Raw genomic sequence first — 14,555 nt, 5'->3', positions numbered from 1 at the left:
ATAATCTTAAAATTTAAAATAAAAAAACCTGTAAAATGATACCACATGTATTCACCGATTCTTTAGAAATGTATGAAAGCTCTTCCCACAGGTACCACTCTTGCTCTTTTTTTTTTATTCTTTCTATTTCTTCTTTTTCAACTTTTAATATTTTTAAATTTGTTAGAGACTGATGAATTTCAACCGGTGCGAGTGCCCTTATTTTGAATGGGCATTTTTAAAAATATATTTTCAATAAGTGGCAGAAGACTCTTATATCCTTGTTTTTGATATATATATATAACAAATAATTATTTAAATAAAAAACAACTTTTTTTATGTTTTCGAATTATACTTTTTTAAAATTCAAACTTTTTTATAATTTTTTTTTTTGGAATTGTTTTGGTTTATTTTATTTTTTTTTAATTCTGCAGATATAAGATATGTTCGGTTATTTATAAAATTTGATTCAATTCTCGTTCAGATATTTTTTTTTTGGTTCAGTTTGGACAACAAAGTGGGGAACCAGCTAGTATCAAAAACAAAATCGGGTCTCTTTCGGTTACAGGCGTTTCAGATTTTCGTTAATTTGAGTAAATTTTATTGATAAATTGTTTTTTGCCAGGAAAAAAAACAGGTGATTTAAGTTTTTTGGATAAATTATCAGGTAGTTTATATAATTTTAAATAATTTAGGGAAATGGTATTCATATAATTCATTTTGGATAGTTTAATTTATAAATAATAAGTTTATGATATTTGTTACTGTAAAACTAAGTTTATTTAATATTTTTGATTTTTAAATTATATTTCAAATTGAGATACTTATTGATTTTGGTTCGGTTCTCGTTTGTTTTTGATATTTTAGTTTCAGAAAAATATAGAATACATGATATATAGAAATATACCTAATTTATGAAATTTGATTTAGTTTAGATTTTGTTTTTTTATTTGGTAAGGTTCGATTTTTCAGTTACGGGTAAACACATGGCTAATTTCATGTGTGCAGAGCTTTGTAGTACTGGTTAACGGCACATCGATTTTAATGTTTGATCTCAAACCTCTCGTCATTCTATTTATTTATAAATTAAAATTGAGATACAATTATTGACCATATATTAACTTAGAAAAATAAATTGGCGGATGAATCAAATCTATTTTTCATTTGCTAGTTGACTATAGTAAGAATAATATTATTGTATAGACCCAAATCAAAGTTTAGAGTCATAAATAATAGAGCCTAAAAAGACTGACAAATAATTTAAATGGTAAAGTAGTTTACGATGACGTGAATTTTTTTTGTTATCTATCTATATATATAATTGATTACGGCTGCTGGTTCAGAGGTGGACTTTGTGGGTTACCGGACTTGAAAAATTAGAATTGTATAAGACCCAAAATTTATAAGTCTGAAGCCTAAATAATGTTGTGACGGATACATGTCGCCAGCAGGAGATATACCAACATATTTATATATATAGATATATTTGTTCGGTTTGGTTCCCTATCCGGTTTTTGAAAACATCGATATAAATGTCGCTAAATAATAAACCCCACGATTTAATCGTGGAAAGAAAAATAAACCCTAAAAGAGGAAAATTATTACAGAATTGGTCTGAGATGGACGGTAGTCGTCGTTTCACACTCTCCGTCCACCATTCTTAATTCTCCCCTCTCCTCCTCCTCCTCTAAAAAGCAATGGCCTTTCAATGGCTGTTTTAAGCTTGACATGAAAAGTCCAATACTTTATTATTATTATAAACCATAAGTTTATTCCAGTTTCTTCTCACCACTCGTTATCCCTTCCTCTGTCGTCTTTCTCTCACCGCCTCTCTCGTGATTTTTCTTTCTTTTTATATTTATCCAACAAAATTTTTTAATCTTTTTAAGATACCCTTTTGGCTTCTTGTATTGAAAGGCTATGGCTTTGCTCGTGAGCTTGATCTTAGGGCTAATCGCAGGATGGTTAGCTTTCGTTGTTGGATTGGTCATAGGATGGGCATGGAGACCCAAATGGGTTTCTTCTTCTTCTTCTTCGGATAAGGAAAGAGTCAAACTTGAGTGTTCTGCTCCGACTCGATCTTTTGATTTGTCTTTACCATCGTCTCCTTCTCCTCGTTCAGCAACATCTCCGTTAAAGGGATTTGGTTCTGCTCCTTGCTTGAAAGCTCTTGTTTGTGACACATGGACTATGGCTTTGAGACAGCAGAAAACAGTTTCCCATGTTTCTTCTTCATCTTCATCGTCATGTGATTCTTCTGATGTGATTGCTGGGTAAGCTTTAATTTTGAGGATGAATTTTACTTGTGTAAAAAAAGGAGTTCTCTTTGTTGATTTTGTTTTTTTTGGTAGAGGGAAGAAAACAGAGGAGAGGTTGCCTAATACTGTAACGGAGTTAGATTTGAGACATCTTGTGCAGTTGGTTGAGAGGAAAGATGGTGGTCAGGCTTGGATTCAGATGATGGACCGGTTTACTCCTGGTATGAGATATCAAGCTTGGTTAAGAGAACCTAAGGTAACACTTGAGAGAGAGAGAGAGAGATTTATCTTTGGTGGCTTTGATGGATTGTTTTTTCTCATAGTTTTGTGCTGTTATTGTTCAGAATGGTCCTACTGAGTATAGAAGCAGAACTGTGTTTGAAGATGCAACTCCTGAGATGTTAAGAGATTTTTTCTGGGATGACGAGTTTAGACCAACTTGGGATACAATGCTCGCTAGCTCCACAACTGTTGAAGAGTGTACAAGTAGTGGAACCATGATTGTTAGATGGATACGCAAGGTAAGCGAGTCTCTCTCTCTCTCTCTCTCTCTCTCTCTCTCTCTCTCTCTCTCACTTTTTTGTTTGCTGTGTTGTTGACTTAATAATCCTTTTTTATGTGTCGCAGTTCCCCTTCTTCTGCAGCGATAGAGAGTATGTGATTGGTCGCAGGATATGGAACTGTGGCAAATCTTATTACTGTGTTACAAAGGTATGTTGTACCAAGTATCAAAACAGAATCTGCTACATTTTGATGTGAACAAGAGTTAGTTTGATGCGAGCTTAGCATAACCAGTTTCTAAACCCCGGTTAAATAGAGAAGAAGCATAATCAATTATTGTACTAACACTAGAAGATTTCCTTCAGGGAGTATCAGTTCCTTGTATACCACGCAACAACAAACAGAAACGTGTGGAATTGTTCTACTCGAGCTGGTGCATTCGACCAGGTAACTAAAAGATTCCACATCAACCACTTTATGACTATCCAAGAAAACTGAAATAACTAAACAAAGTTGATACTGTTCTCGGTCTATGCAGTGGAATCAAGAAGAGAGGATGGAGTAGCAAGTGCCTGCGAAGTGCTTCTGTTTCACCACGAAGACATGGGGATACCTAGAGAAATCGCAAAGCTAGGAGTGAAACGAGGGATGTGGGGAGCGGTTAAGAAGATGGAGCCTGGTTTACGCGCTTACCAAGAGCAAAGACTCTCAGGATCCAAGCTCTCTCGGCCAGCTTTAATGGCTCAGATCAACACCAAGGTCACATCAGAACATCTCATCTCCCTCAGCAACGGTGCTTCGCCTGTGAATGAAACTCCCGTTACACACAACGGAGGAAACGTTGCTGCGAATTTGAAGAAGTTGTTGTTTATCGGTGGAGCTGTTGCGGTTGTTTGCGCTTTGACCGGTGGAGGAGGAGGAGCTCTTGTTCCTCCTGCTCTTTTAGGGTTTGGGAAGAGGTTTGCTAATGGTGGGAGAAAACGTGAGCCCCAAGAAACTTCAAGAACAACAACTCAGAGTCGAACTACTACGACATAGAGTCGAACTACTACGACATAGATTGAAGTTCAAGTGATTCAGGATTAGTTTGTAGAACTGTAATAAGCTGTTCCTGTTAACCTTTATCCATAAGGAACAGTTTTTATACAACTACTCTAAAAAAAAGTATTAATCTTTTAATAGTAAACTAGAGATTGGCCTGCCCATTCATATTGGTTCTTATATTTTTATATATTGTTATTTATTTTTTATAATTAGTGTTATATATTTTAGATGTGTCCTAATATAACTAATTGTATTCAGAAAACATTGACCGAATTGAATAATATGGTTATTTTTAGTATAAATATTTGAATCTGTTTTAGATATATTTGTTATTTAGATATTTTTAGGTTCTTATACATTAGAATCGAACTCATCCAAACCCAAAATGACTTAACTCAAAACTCACACATAAATTTATAATATTCAAGCAGGGCTTAATTTAAATAAAAAAAACGATACTAGTAAAGAACAACCCGTACCTAAATAGATAGTCAATGTTCATACTTAATTGATTTTGTAAACTAATAAAAATGACTATTTATATGTGTTTGGCTAAATTAAATGAAATAAAAAGAGTTTTTTATTTAGTAAAATAATTATATGGAGTGAAAAATTAGGGGTTCTTTCAAAAATGATTCAAAATTTTAAGTAAAACACAAAAATAACCTATGCTTTTTTTGAAACTTTGTTTTGTCCTATTCACCCTAGAAATTCTAGTTATTCATGGAAATGCCATTACTTTTTTTTTCTTTTTTTTTCCGAAAACAATGCTTTTACCTTACCATCCTCATCTTCACCAAATATTTACAACTTTGCTATTGACATCAACACCTCGACCACCATGAACTACCAAATTGAGAGTTAATGCCCTAAAGTTTCGATTTTTTTCATCATTTCTCATTTCCTATCCACACAAACCACATATCTTACACTTTCTCTCAAAATTCATCAAAAAAATTGAAGATTTTGATTACAAATTATGTACGGTTATTAAGCTCACGATTCTTGGTGATTAACGAGTAGGTAGCTGTTGTGGTGAAGTTCTGGGTGATTGGAGAAACCACACAAGTCATCTCACGAGTTCAAGATATGAAATCGCGAACCACATTTTATTTTTCAGATCTGTTCTACGAAGAAGACTTCTTTAGAAGTTAAAGAAGTCTTCTGGTCAATGCATAGGTTAGTTTTGCAATTGGCCTTTTGTGTGTTTTTAATAGAAGACTTCCATAGAAGTCTTCTAACTTTCCTTTGTAAACAAAAAATTTCGAAATTCTAAGAGAAGACTTTTTTAGAAGTTCGGATAAACATGTTAGTTTTAAATTTGACCGAAGCTCGTCAGAAATTTGACTTTTTGTAGAAGACTTCTAAGGAAGTCTTCCTGGAGAAAACTTCTACAGAAATCTTCTGAAAGTCTTCCCTAATCCTTCTCAATGCCGGAAGATGTCTGTGTGGGTTACTTTTTCAATTGAAAAATAATAGTAAAACATTTAATATCAATGAGAGGACTTCTTTAGAAGTCTTCTCGAGTTTAATTATGGGTTTTGGTCAAACCTTTGCCCGCGAGAGAAGACTTCTAGAGAAGTCATCCGACGGAATACTTCTGAAGAAGTTTTCTCTCGAAAAGTCAAATATAGTCAATTGCAAAAGTAACCCATAGACTTCTTGTAACATTGAGAAGACTTCCGGAAGACTTAGAGAAGACTTCTTTTGAAGTATTCTCCAGGTAGACTTCCCTAGAAGTATTCTACAAAAAGTCAAAATTCTGACCAACTTCAGTCAAATTCAAAAGTAACCTGTTTATCCGAGGAGACTTCTAAAGTAAGCCAATATTTACAAAGGAAGACTTCCGAGGATGTCTTATGTAGAGTAGACTTCTTAAGAAGTCTTCCTTCATAAATTTGCAATTGCAAAAATGACCTAAACAGAAGACTTCTTTTCAAGTCTACACAGGGTAGACTTCTTTTGAAGTCTTTCACGGATGACTTCAAAAGAAGTCTTCTACGTAAATCTTTATTAAACTTCAAATTTATCCAAAATTAAAATGAATTTTTAATATTTTCTTGCTAATTCATGTTTATTAGTCAATATTGGGACTATCGAGTCGAATTCATAACTTAACTGGGGATAATTATGAAGTTACAAACATTGATGTTTAATAATGTTTCTAGTTAAACAGAGAAGTCTTCTGTAAGTCTTCCTCATAAGTGCTAACTTTCAAAAGTGTTAAGTAACTTCAAGAATATCAACTCATGTGGTTTAATGTGTCTTTTTAGATCATAAGATATAATTTTTAACTTACATGAAATTTAAAAAATTTCAACTTTCACTTAAAATTCAAGTTTGATCTTTTGTGAATTTGACTAAGTTTTTGTGTTGTTGTGTTTTGTTATGAGTGGGTAGAATGATTAAAAAAATTCTTTTGATTAACATTTCTTTAAGTTTACAAAAGAATTCACAACTAAATAGTGCACATACAAATCATAGAACAAACCATAAACAAAACTATTATACATGGAACTAGATATCATTCCTCAACATAGATAAGCTTGGTCTCCACTTGACACCATTCTTTTGTACCACTTTGAGCAAAAGACTTTGGAAGACTTCCCGAAGACTTCGTAGGAAGTCTTCTAGCATAAAATACATTAGAAAACTTCTCAAGAAGTCTGCCAAGAGTCTTCCGAGAGTTTCTGAGAGTCTTCCAAGAGTCTTCTGAGAAATCTTCCAAAGTCTAACTCATATCTGAAAAATCTGCATATTCAAAAGCATTCAAATGGCTTCAAACAGACAAATCTTCAGAAATAATTTTTTATGCTTAAATAATAAATAAAACAATCAAATTAGGTTGAATCTATAATTTTTTAGAATCTAATATATAAAACACATAATACATATCCAAAATTTGTATAATTTTGAGCAGAAAACTTTGGAAGACTTCGTGGGACGTCTTCTAGCATAAAATGCATTAGAAGACTTCCCAAGAAGTCTTCCGATAGCCTTCCAAGAGTCTTCTGAGAAGTCCTCCAAAGTCTGATTTAGATCTGAAAATTTTACATATTCAAAAGCATTCAAATAGCTTCAAAACAGAGAAAACTTCAAAAACATTTGTTTATGCTTAATAATAAACAAAAAACTGTAATATTAGGTTGAATTTATAACTTTTTAGAATCCAATATATAAAACACAAAAAATAAATATCTAAAATTTGTACCACTTTGGGCATAAGACTTCCTGAAGACTTCGTGGGAAGTCTTCTAGCATAAAATGCATTAGAAGACTTGTCTACCAGTCTTCTGAGAGTGTTCTGAGAAGTCTTTCAACGTCAGTCTCAGATCTGAAAAACCTGCAAATTGAAAAACATTCAAATGGCTTCAAAACAGATAAAACTTCAAAAATATAATTTTAATGCTTAAATAATAAACAAAACAGTCACAATATGTTGAATCTATATCTTTTTAGAATATAATATATAAAACACACAATAATACATATCCAACATTTATAGATTTACCTTTGAATGAGTGAAAGATGAGAACCATGTAATGAAAAACCTGCAAAAAGAAGATAAATTTGTGAGAAGACATAAGAAAAAAATGAGAAATGGTTTTAAATTTGGTGTTTTGATGTTCAAAGAGATTAGAGAGATGTTGAAGAGTTATAGAGTGAGAAACATTACATTTTTGTTGCAGCCATTTGAGAAGAAGAAAGAGAATTTGTAAATTTTCTTTATATATGGAGACAAAAATTCCAATTAGGTTAAATATTTTCGATATAGAAGACTTCTTAGGAAATCTTCTAAGAGAAGACTTCTTGGGAAGTCTTCTAGATCCTACATTCACTCATCTATGTTAAAAATAATTCAAATTTTGTAAAACTAAATTTCCATCGTTTTTACATGTTTATTAATACATGATTTCTATTTTTCTCTTTCAAAATATTTTTTATTAAATTTATTAATTATTTTTAAGATCTAATACATGAGATGACTTTTCCTAGAAAACTTCAGGAAAACTTCTAGAAGACTTCGATTTAGGCAGGAAACCTAAATTTTTCTAAATTTAGGCGGGAATCCTAAATTCTACTAAAATGTAGGCGGAATATATTAGAAGACTTCTGCGAGTCTTCCAGACCCTATAATCAAATAACTAAGCAAAAAACACTTTCTCAACTTTTAAGATATTTAGAAAGTATTTAAATCAAGTTATTAGATAGTCACTAATTAGATATATGTTAAATTAAAAAAAAAAAGAGATTTCAAAATCTAACCCTAAAAATACTAACAATACTACAACATATGTTACCATACCTAAACCAAAGACTATCATGACTCAATCTACATTCACTCATCTATGTTAAAAATAATTCAATTTCAGTAAAATTAAATTTCTATCTTTTAGAAATGTTTATTAATACATGATTTTGACTTTTTCCCTTTGAAAATATTTTCTATAAAATTTATTAATTATTTTTAAGATCTAATCCTTGAGAATACTTCCTCTAGAAGACTCGTGGATGACTTATGGAAGACTTTTGATTTAGGCGGGAAACCTAAAATTTTCCAAAATTTAGGCGGGAGTCCTAAATTCTACTAAAATTTAGGCGGGATGTGTCGGAAGACTTTTTTTTAAGTCTTTTGTGAGTCTTCCAGACCCTAAAATCTATTAACTATGCAAAAAACACTTTCTTAAACTTAAAAAAAAATTTAGAAAGTGTTTAAATCAAGTTATTAGATAGTTACTAAACATATATGGGTCAATTTGAAAAAAAAAATTGAATGTAAGATTTCAGAATCTAACCCTAAAGATACATACAATACTATAACATATGTTACCAAACCCTAAACCAATGACTCATGAGCCAATATACATCTATGTTGAAAATAATTCAATTTCAAATGAACTAAATTTACATCATTGAAAAATGTTTATTATTACATGATTTCAATTTTTTACCCATTAAAATATTTTTTATAAAATTATAAAATGAGTTTTAAGATCTATTGAACGAGAAGACTTACAAAGAAGTCATCATAAAAAAAATTTCTTTGTAAGTCTTCTCTAACGGAGGGTTAAAATTGTAAAACTGAATACATTTTTTTGTTTGTTCATAAGGGGGCTGTTGTAATTTCACTAGGCTTTTGGGTTCCTTATGCATTTGATTGAATTTGGGGTACACTTTTGTATTCAAAATCAAGTTTTGAGTCATTTTTGGCAAATCCCCCGAAAAATTAAGTTACAATAAATGTAGGAGGTCTGACTTCTGAGGTTTAAACCTCAGAAAACGCAAATTATGTAGATTATGTAGAAAAATGGTTACAAGAGGCCTTCAGCATTGTGCATAACGTTTCATCGAACATGAATCTCATAGGGCGGCAGCTGAAGTGACACAGTCAGACGTGTATTCTCATATGGTGGTAGAATTGTCGGCTGTAGAATCATCTATGTAATATTTCTCAGGGTTGTAAAAACATAATTAATCAGACGTTAAAAAATGTAATATATTTTATTATTTTTATTATTTTGATTTAAATTATTATTTTATATTTTTGATTTTATAATTGGAAGAAAGTTAATTTTGATTAACTAATAAATAAAAATATACAATATGATTATTATAATAGTATAATTAATGATGTGATGTATTGTTAAGATAATGTAATTAATGAAATTGTTAAGTGAAATATAGAAAGATAATTAATGTAATTATATTAAAGAAATGACAAAAAAATCATTGTGTTTCGTGAAAATGATTTCGAAACAATGAACACCGTCCAGCTCTTGAGCTATCTCCTCATCGGTTTGATCACTTTTGTTCTTGTTATTGTTTTCATTGTCGGACGAAATAGAATTACATCATTCTTGAATTGTTATTTAGCTGTGTTTATTCGTGTTTTTTCTAAGCTTTTTTGAAACTGGAAATGTTTGTTTCGTGACGAGAAGGCAAGCTAGAAGAGTCTGGAAAGGGTAAGTGAAGTCTGACAAGATTCAGTGAAACTGGTTTGGCCGGTGAACCAACAGAGACCACGTGGAAATTCTGTGAATGTGATTGATTATATGAGTCTATGTAGATCGGATTGATTCAATCTCATTATTTTATTTTTATATATAAAATTACATGATTCTTTTCCAAACAAACAAAAACACAAATAAGATTATATCAATACAACAAGATCAATGAAAAACTCTAGATCAATCTCTTTATAAACCATTATTAAACATCATTATAAAAAAGACAAAGGTGGTGAAGTTGACGTAGACATAAGACATGGGAGCAGTGTTTAGATCTTCTTGAGCAACTCAATAACGTAAACACCAAAAGCGTTGCAAGCAACTTTGATGCCTTTGAAGCCTGATTCTTTAGCTAACCTCTCGAACTCTTTCTCGGTCCGTTCTTTGCCACCAGGGTTGTGAGCCAACATGATGCAGTCCACATGGACTACTTGTTTTGTCGACAGGCTCGAGTCTGGTGTCTCTGGTAGTATACACTCTGCTAATATCACTTTTCCATCCTCTGGAAGCGCCTCGTAGCAGTTCTTCAAGAATTTAACGCAATGTTCGTCGCTCCAATCGTGGCATATCCACTGTTACAACAATGAGACAAATCGAACGACAATGTTTAAAGATATTAAATACATTCATTACCCTTAATGAATTATACTTGTAATGTGAGTTTTCGGTGGTAATTAATCACCAACCTTCATGAAAATTGCATCACCTTCAGGGACACTTACAAACATATCTCCTCCAACATGCTCAATACCTAAAATTATTCAGCGATAAGTCAATTTCTCAAATCACACGTAACGAAAATTTGAAATTTTGCGCTAGTAAAATCATGTAATATACCGGGATGAGAAGTAGCTTCTTCGATGACATGAGGGAGATCAAAGTTGATGCCTTTAAGGTTAGGGTACTTAGAGACAATCATTTTGAGAGTCGCACCAATGCCACCACCAACATCCACCAAAGAAGTCAATCCTTCGAAACCCTTATAGGTCTCAAGAATCTTCTTCATTGTGATGGTTGAATGGTTAGACATTCCATTGTTGAACACCGTGTTGAACCTAAGGTCCTTCCCATGGTACTCGAAAGCGGTCATTCCATAGGCCTTGTTGAATGGAATCCCACCATCAAGAATTGCATCTTTCAAATGGTACCTATAACAAGTCATGTTGGCATGATTTTAAGTAAACACACACACACTCCTTAAGCTTTAACCTAAACTGTTCAACTTTTGGTTCATCAATTATTAGGATAATCTGTTTTAAAACTGATATCAAGATTGAACTCTAGTTTATATGATCAGGGCTTTATCCAGGTCAGTTTAGTTTAATTGGTGAATCTGATGTACAGCCGCTATGCAAAGAGAACCAGCCGGTTCAATAGTAGGAAACCAAAACATAAACCAGAGATCATATAAGTTTTCCATTTTCTTTTCTTGTTGCTCAAAAACTGGAAGACCGATTCTCTTCTTATATTAGGTTCCGAATCAACTCCTTAAATTGTTACTCTTACATCTTCTCTATTTTAAGCCATACTAGATTTTGACCGGATTCTTTTTTTTTGAATGTAAACAAAGTTTAATATGAATAAGTATTTTAAAATTGCTATATATTTATGTTACAAATTCGTATTATACTGAAAATGAATATATTTAAAACTATAGAATTTATAAATTATTTTATTTAAGACTTTTGTATGTACACTTTTATGTAGCTATTTCTAGGCCTGACATATTATCCGGACCCGAGAAACCAAACTAAAGTTGACTTGAAAATACAGGTTTGGTTCGGATCCGGATCCAGGGTAAAATACTTAGTGGGTATTTTTTTTGGACCTGTGGGTCTCGGTTCGAGTCTGAGTTGGGTTTTGGTTTGAATTTGGATCCTGCTCGAGATCCGACTGGGTACCTAAAACCCTAAAATATTTTGTGTATATTAGGTATATTTGCGTATCTCGAATATTTTTTCTGTATTGCGAATATTTTTAAAAAAATTTGGGTTTGGTTTTCAGGATAGTTTCAGGTTTTGAATAAAATTTCAATTTTGTTTAAATTTTGTTTTGGGTATTCGGGTAAAATTTTGAGTGTGTTTTTGGTTCTTGCGTTAGATTTCAGGTAAAATTTGGGAGGGGGGGGGGGGGGGGGGGGGGGGGGAGGAGGAGTTTGGTATTTTAATATTTCCGGGTATTTGTTTGGAGTTTCAGATATTTTGAGTTTTCAGATACTTCAAATCTTTTTAGGAAATACCCGGATCCATTACGTATTGAAATTTTTTGAAATACCTAGTTGGGTCTAAATGTTTAGGACCTAGAAGATCCGGATCCGAAAGAAACCAATACATACCAAACCCAAGACCCAAATGCACATGTCTACTTTATCTTTTTATATTTTGTATGCATTTTATAAGAGTTATATTTGTTGAGTTGGTGAGACTTAAGATTTGGCAGATTTTTGGTTAATTTAATAGTATAGATTTATATGGTTTTTAATAGTTTTAATTTTTTTTCTTAAATAGCAAATTTTTATTCCAAATACTTCTTATGAAAATCAATTAAAAATATTTAGAGAAGAAATATATCACATGAAATGAGGAGTAACAGTATAATTCAATTAAAAATATTATATAGTTAAATTGATTAATGATATGACCAAAAATAATTTGAATATCAAATGTCGCCATAAATTTGGTTGATTTAATTACTTAAATATAATCATTGATTTGGTTCAGAACTTATATTACTATAAGACATGTTAAATTAAAAATGAATAGGTACAACAACAATAGATTTTTAGGATAGTTTTTTAAAATAATATTTATGGTTTTGAGATAAATAAGAGTTTTTTGAATAAAAGTATTGACATGTCGTATTTTTGCTTTAGGAGGAAAAAAATTGTTTGGAATATTACATTTACATTCTCCGTTATTAAAGCGAAGCTATAATTTTCGTTTATTTGGATAAATTAGTAATATTTTGGTCGTGAAATTCATGAGATACGGTTAGAGAAGATCATATGTTAGTATAATGAATTTATATGAATTAGTATGATGGAGTCATGTATGTAAAAAATTTGGTATACCAAAAAAATAGTATATATGTAGATTGTAAAAATAATGGTGGTTCAAAATAAAGTATGTATAGTTAGAGAGCATTAACTATGGTTAGTATAGTTAGATAAATATTAGGAAATATAAGGTAGAACCAAAAAAATTAATTGGTTAATGAATAGCTGCAACAATTTTTTAAGTAGATTTTTGGAATGATTCTTTTTTAATAGTATAGATGGTAAAAATAATAGTGGTTCAAAATAAAGTATGTATTGTTAGAGAGCATTAACTATGATTAGTATAGTTAGATAAATATTAAGAAATTTAAAGTAGGATCAAAAAATTAATTGGTTAATGAATAGGTGCAACAATTTTTTTTAAGTACATTATTAGAGTGATTCTTTTTTAATAGTATAGATCTTTTTAATAGTATAGTTGAAACAAAAATGAACAAAGAGTGTATTTTCTATTGTTATTTTTCTAGTTCTTCTAGTGGGATTGTTGAATTTTCTTCGTATTAGTTGTATTGTTTTTGTTGTACAGTAACAAACACAATTTTCATCTATGTATGGAGCTCATTTAATCACTAAAAGAAATCGTATATAAATATAATTTCTTATTAGTGGACAGCAGGTATCAAATACGTGTCAAACGACATCATTTTGTCTGTTTTGGCTGATTGTCACTTGGTGGCCAACTCTCTGACCTTTTACCTTTCAACAATCGCATATTGTTTATCACATCATAGCTTATGAAACAACATTATCAAAAGTAAAGAAGAGTTTTTCTAACTAGAATTAGCACGAGATCTATGAAAATAATATGAGTACTCTCCTTGGTGATATAGAAATACTACTTACCAGCTTTCCATGAGAACCTTGTCTTGGTTCATAAGACAGAGAGCAGCAATGGACACACCATCCTCGTTCTTGGTCAAATACTTGCAAACCGGACCAAGCCCGTAAATCCTCTCGACGCTGTCGCCGCCGGGAATAGCACGACTGGAGCAGGTGAGGATGGAGTAAGACGTAAGAAGACGAAGGATACGGTCGAGCATGATCGGAGCTTCAGGGTTTTTGGTCTGAAGTTGAGAAGCAATCTCAGAGGGAGACATCTGAGAAGAGTTCTTGGCCATGATCTCGAGAAGATCGAGGTCTAAAGCCGTTTTTAAAACCATCGGAAGAACGGAGGCGCTTGCTAGCTGCATGGCGAAGAGAGCAGCTTCGTCGTCGGTGACTTGCACCGGAGTTATCTGTGTCTCCTCCGTTGACCCCATTTTTTTTCTTTAAATCTTTAAGATATTCTTAGAATGCTTTGTGTTTGAGAGGATTGTGTGATGGGTGAGAAGTAGGAGGTTAAGAGGTTTATTTATATGAAAATATATAAAAAAAGGTAGACGACTGACATATTTTTAATTTACTCAGATTTCTGACAGGCTTAATTACATGGTCCAATTGAAATAGAGACAATTCATTTTTGTATTTTATCATTTAAATAAGAGACCCTAATAGGCCAAGAAGATTAAATATGGGGTGTCTGCAGTAATACGCCCAACAAATACTTTACGAATTTATGGCTCACAGAGGAATTACAAGGATCATTTTCAATCTAATTTTACAAAAGAACAGAAAAGGTAACTAAGCCAACTTGGAAAGCCCCTAGCAATATAGGATTGAAAGAATTCCTTAGAGCATGATTATTGGGATGTTTTTAGGGTGAGGTTTTTA

The 14,555-nt window shown here is 32.0% G+C and overlaps 2 protein-coding genes across 2 annotated transcripts; one reads left to right on the top strand and one right to left on the bottom strand.

Moving 5' to 3' along the window:
• The first annotated feature begins 1,563 nt into the window (after window positions 1–1,563).
• LOC106392952 lies at window positions 1,564–3,943 on the top strand. Its single transcript, XM_048768753.1, has 6 exons — window positions 1,564–2,252; window positions 2,331–2,493; window positions 2,582–2,758; window positions 2,865–2,948; window positions 3,104–3,185; window positions 3,277–3,943. The coding sequence occupies exons 1-6, from the start codon at window positions 1,900–1,902 to the stop codon at window positions 3,774–3,776; spliced, it is 1,359 nt and encodes a 452-aa protein (XP_048624710.1). The 5' UTR covers window positions 1,564–1,899; the 3' UTR covers window positions 3,777–3,943.
• A 5,912-nt stretch (window positions 3,944–9,855) lies between these two features.
• LOC106392944 (flavone 3'-O-methyltransferase 1-like) lies at window positions 9,856–14,221 on the bottom strand. Its single transcript, XM_048768752.1, has 4 exons — window positions 13,689–14,221; window positions 10,628–10,938; window positions 10,477–10,541; window positions 9,856–10,362 (listed from the first exon to the last, which is right to left on the bottom strand). The coding sequence occupies exons 1-4, from the start codon at window positions 14,102–14,104 to the stop codon at window positions 10,060–10,062; spliced, it is 1,095 nt and encodes a 364-aa protein (XP_048624709.1). The 5' UTR covers window positions 14,105–14,221; the 3' UTR covers window positions 9,856–10,059.
• Between the last annotated feature and the right edge of the window lie 334 nt (window positions 14,222–14,555).

Source organism: Brassica napus, chromosome C9, assembly GCF_020379485.1.
Source record: "Brassica napus cultivar Da-Ae chromosome C9, Da-Ae, whole genome shotgun sequence".
Taxonomy (NCBI): domain Eukaryota; kingdom Viridiplantae; phylum Streptophyta; class Magnoliopsida; order Brassicales; family Brassicaceae; genus Brassica; species Brassica napus.
The sequence above is the reverse complement of the archived record's forward strand: the minus strand, read 5'-3'. Positions and strand labels throughout refer to the sequence as shown.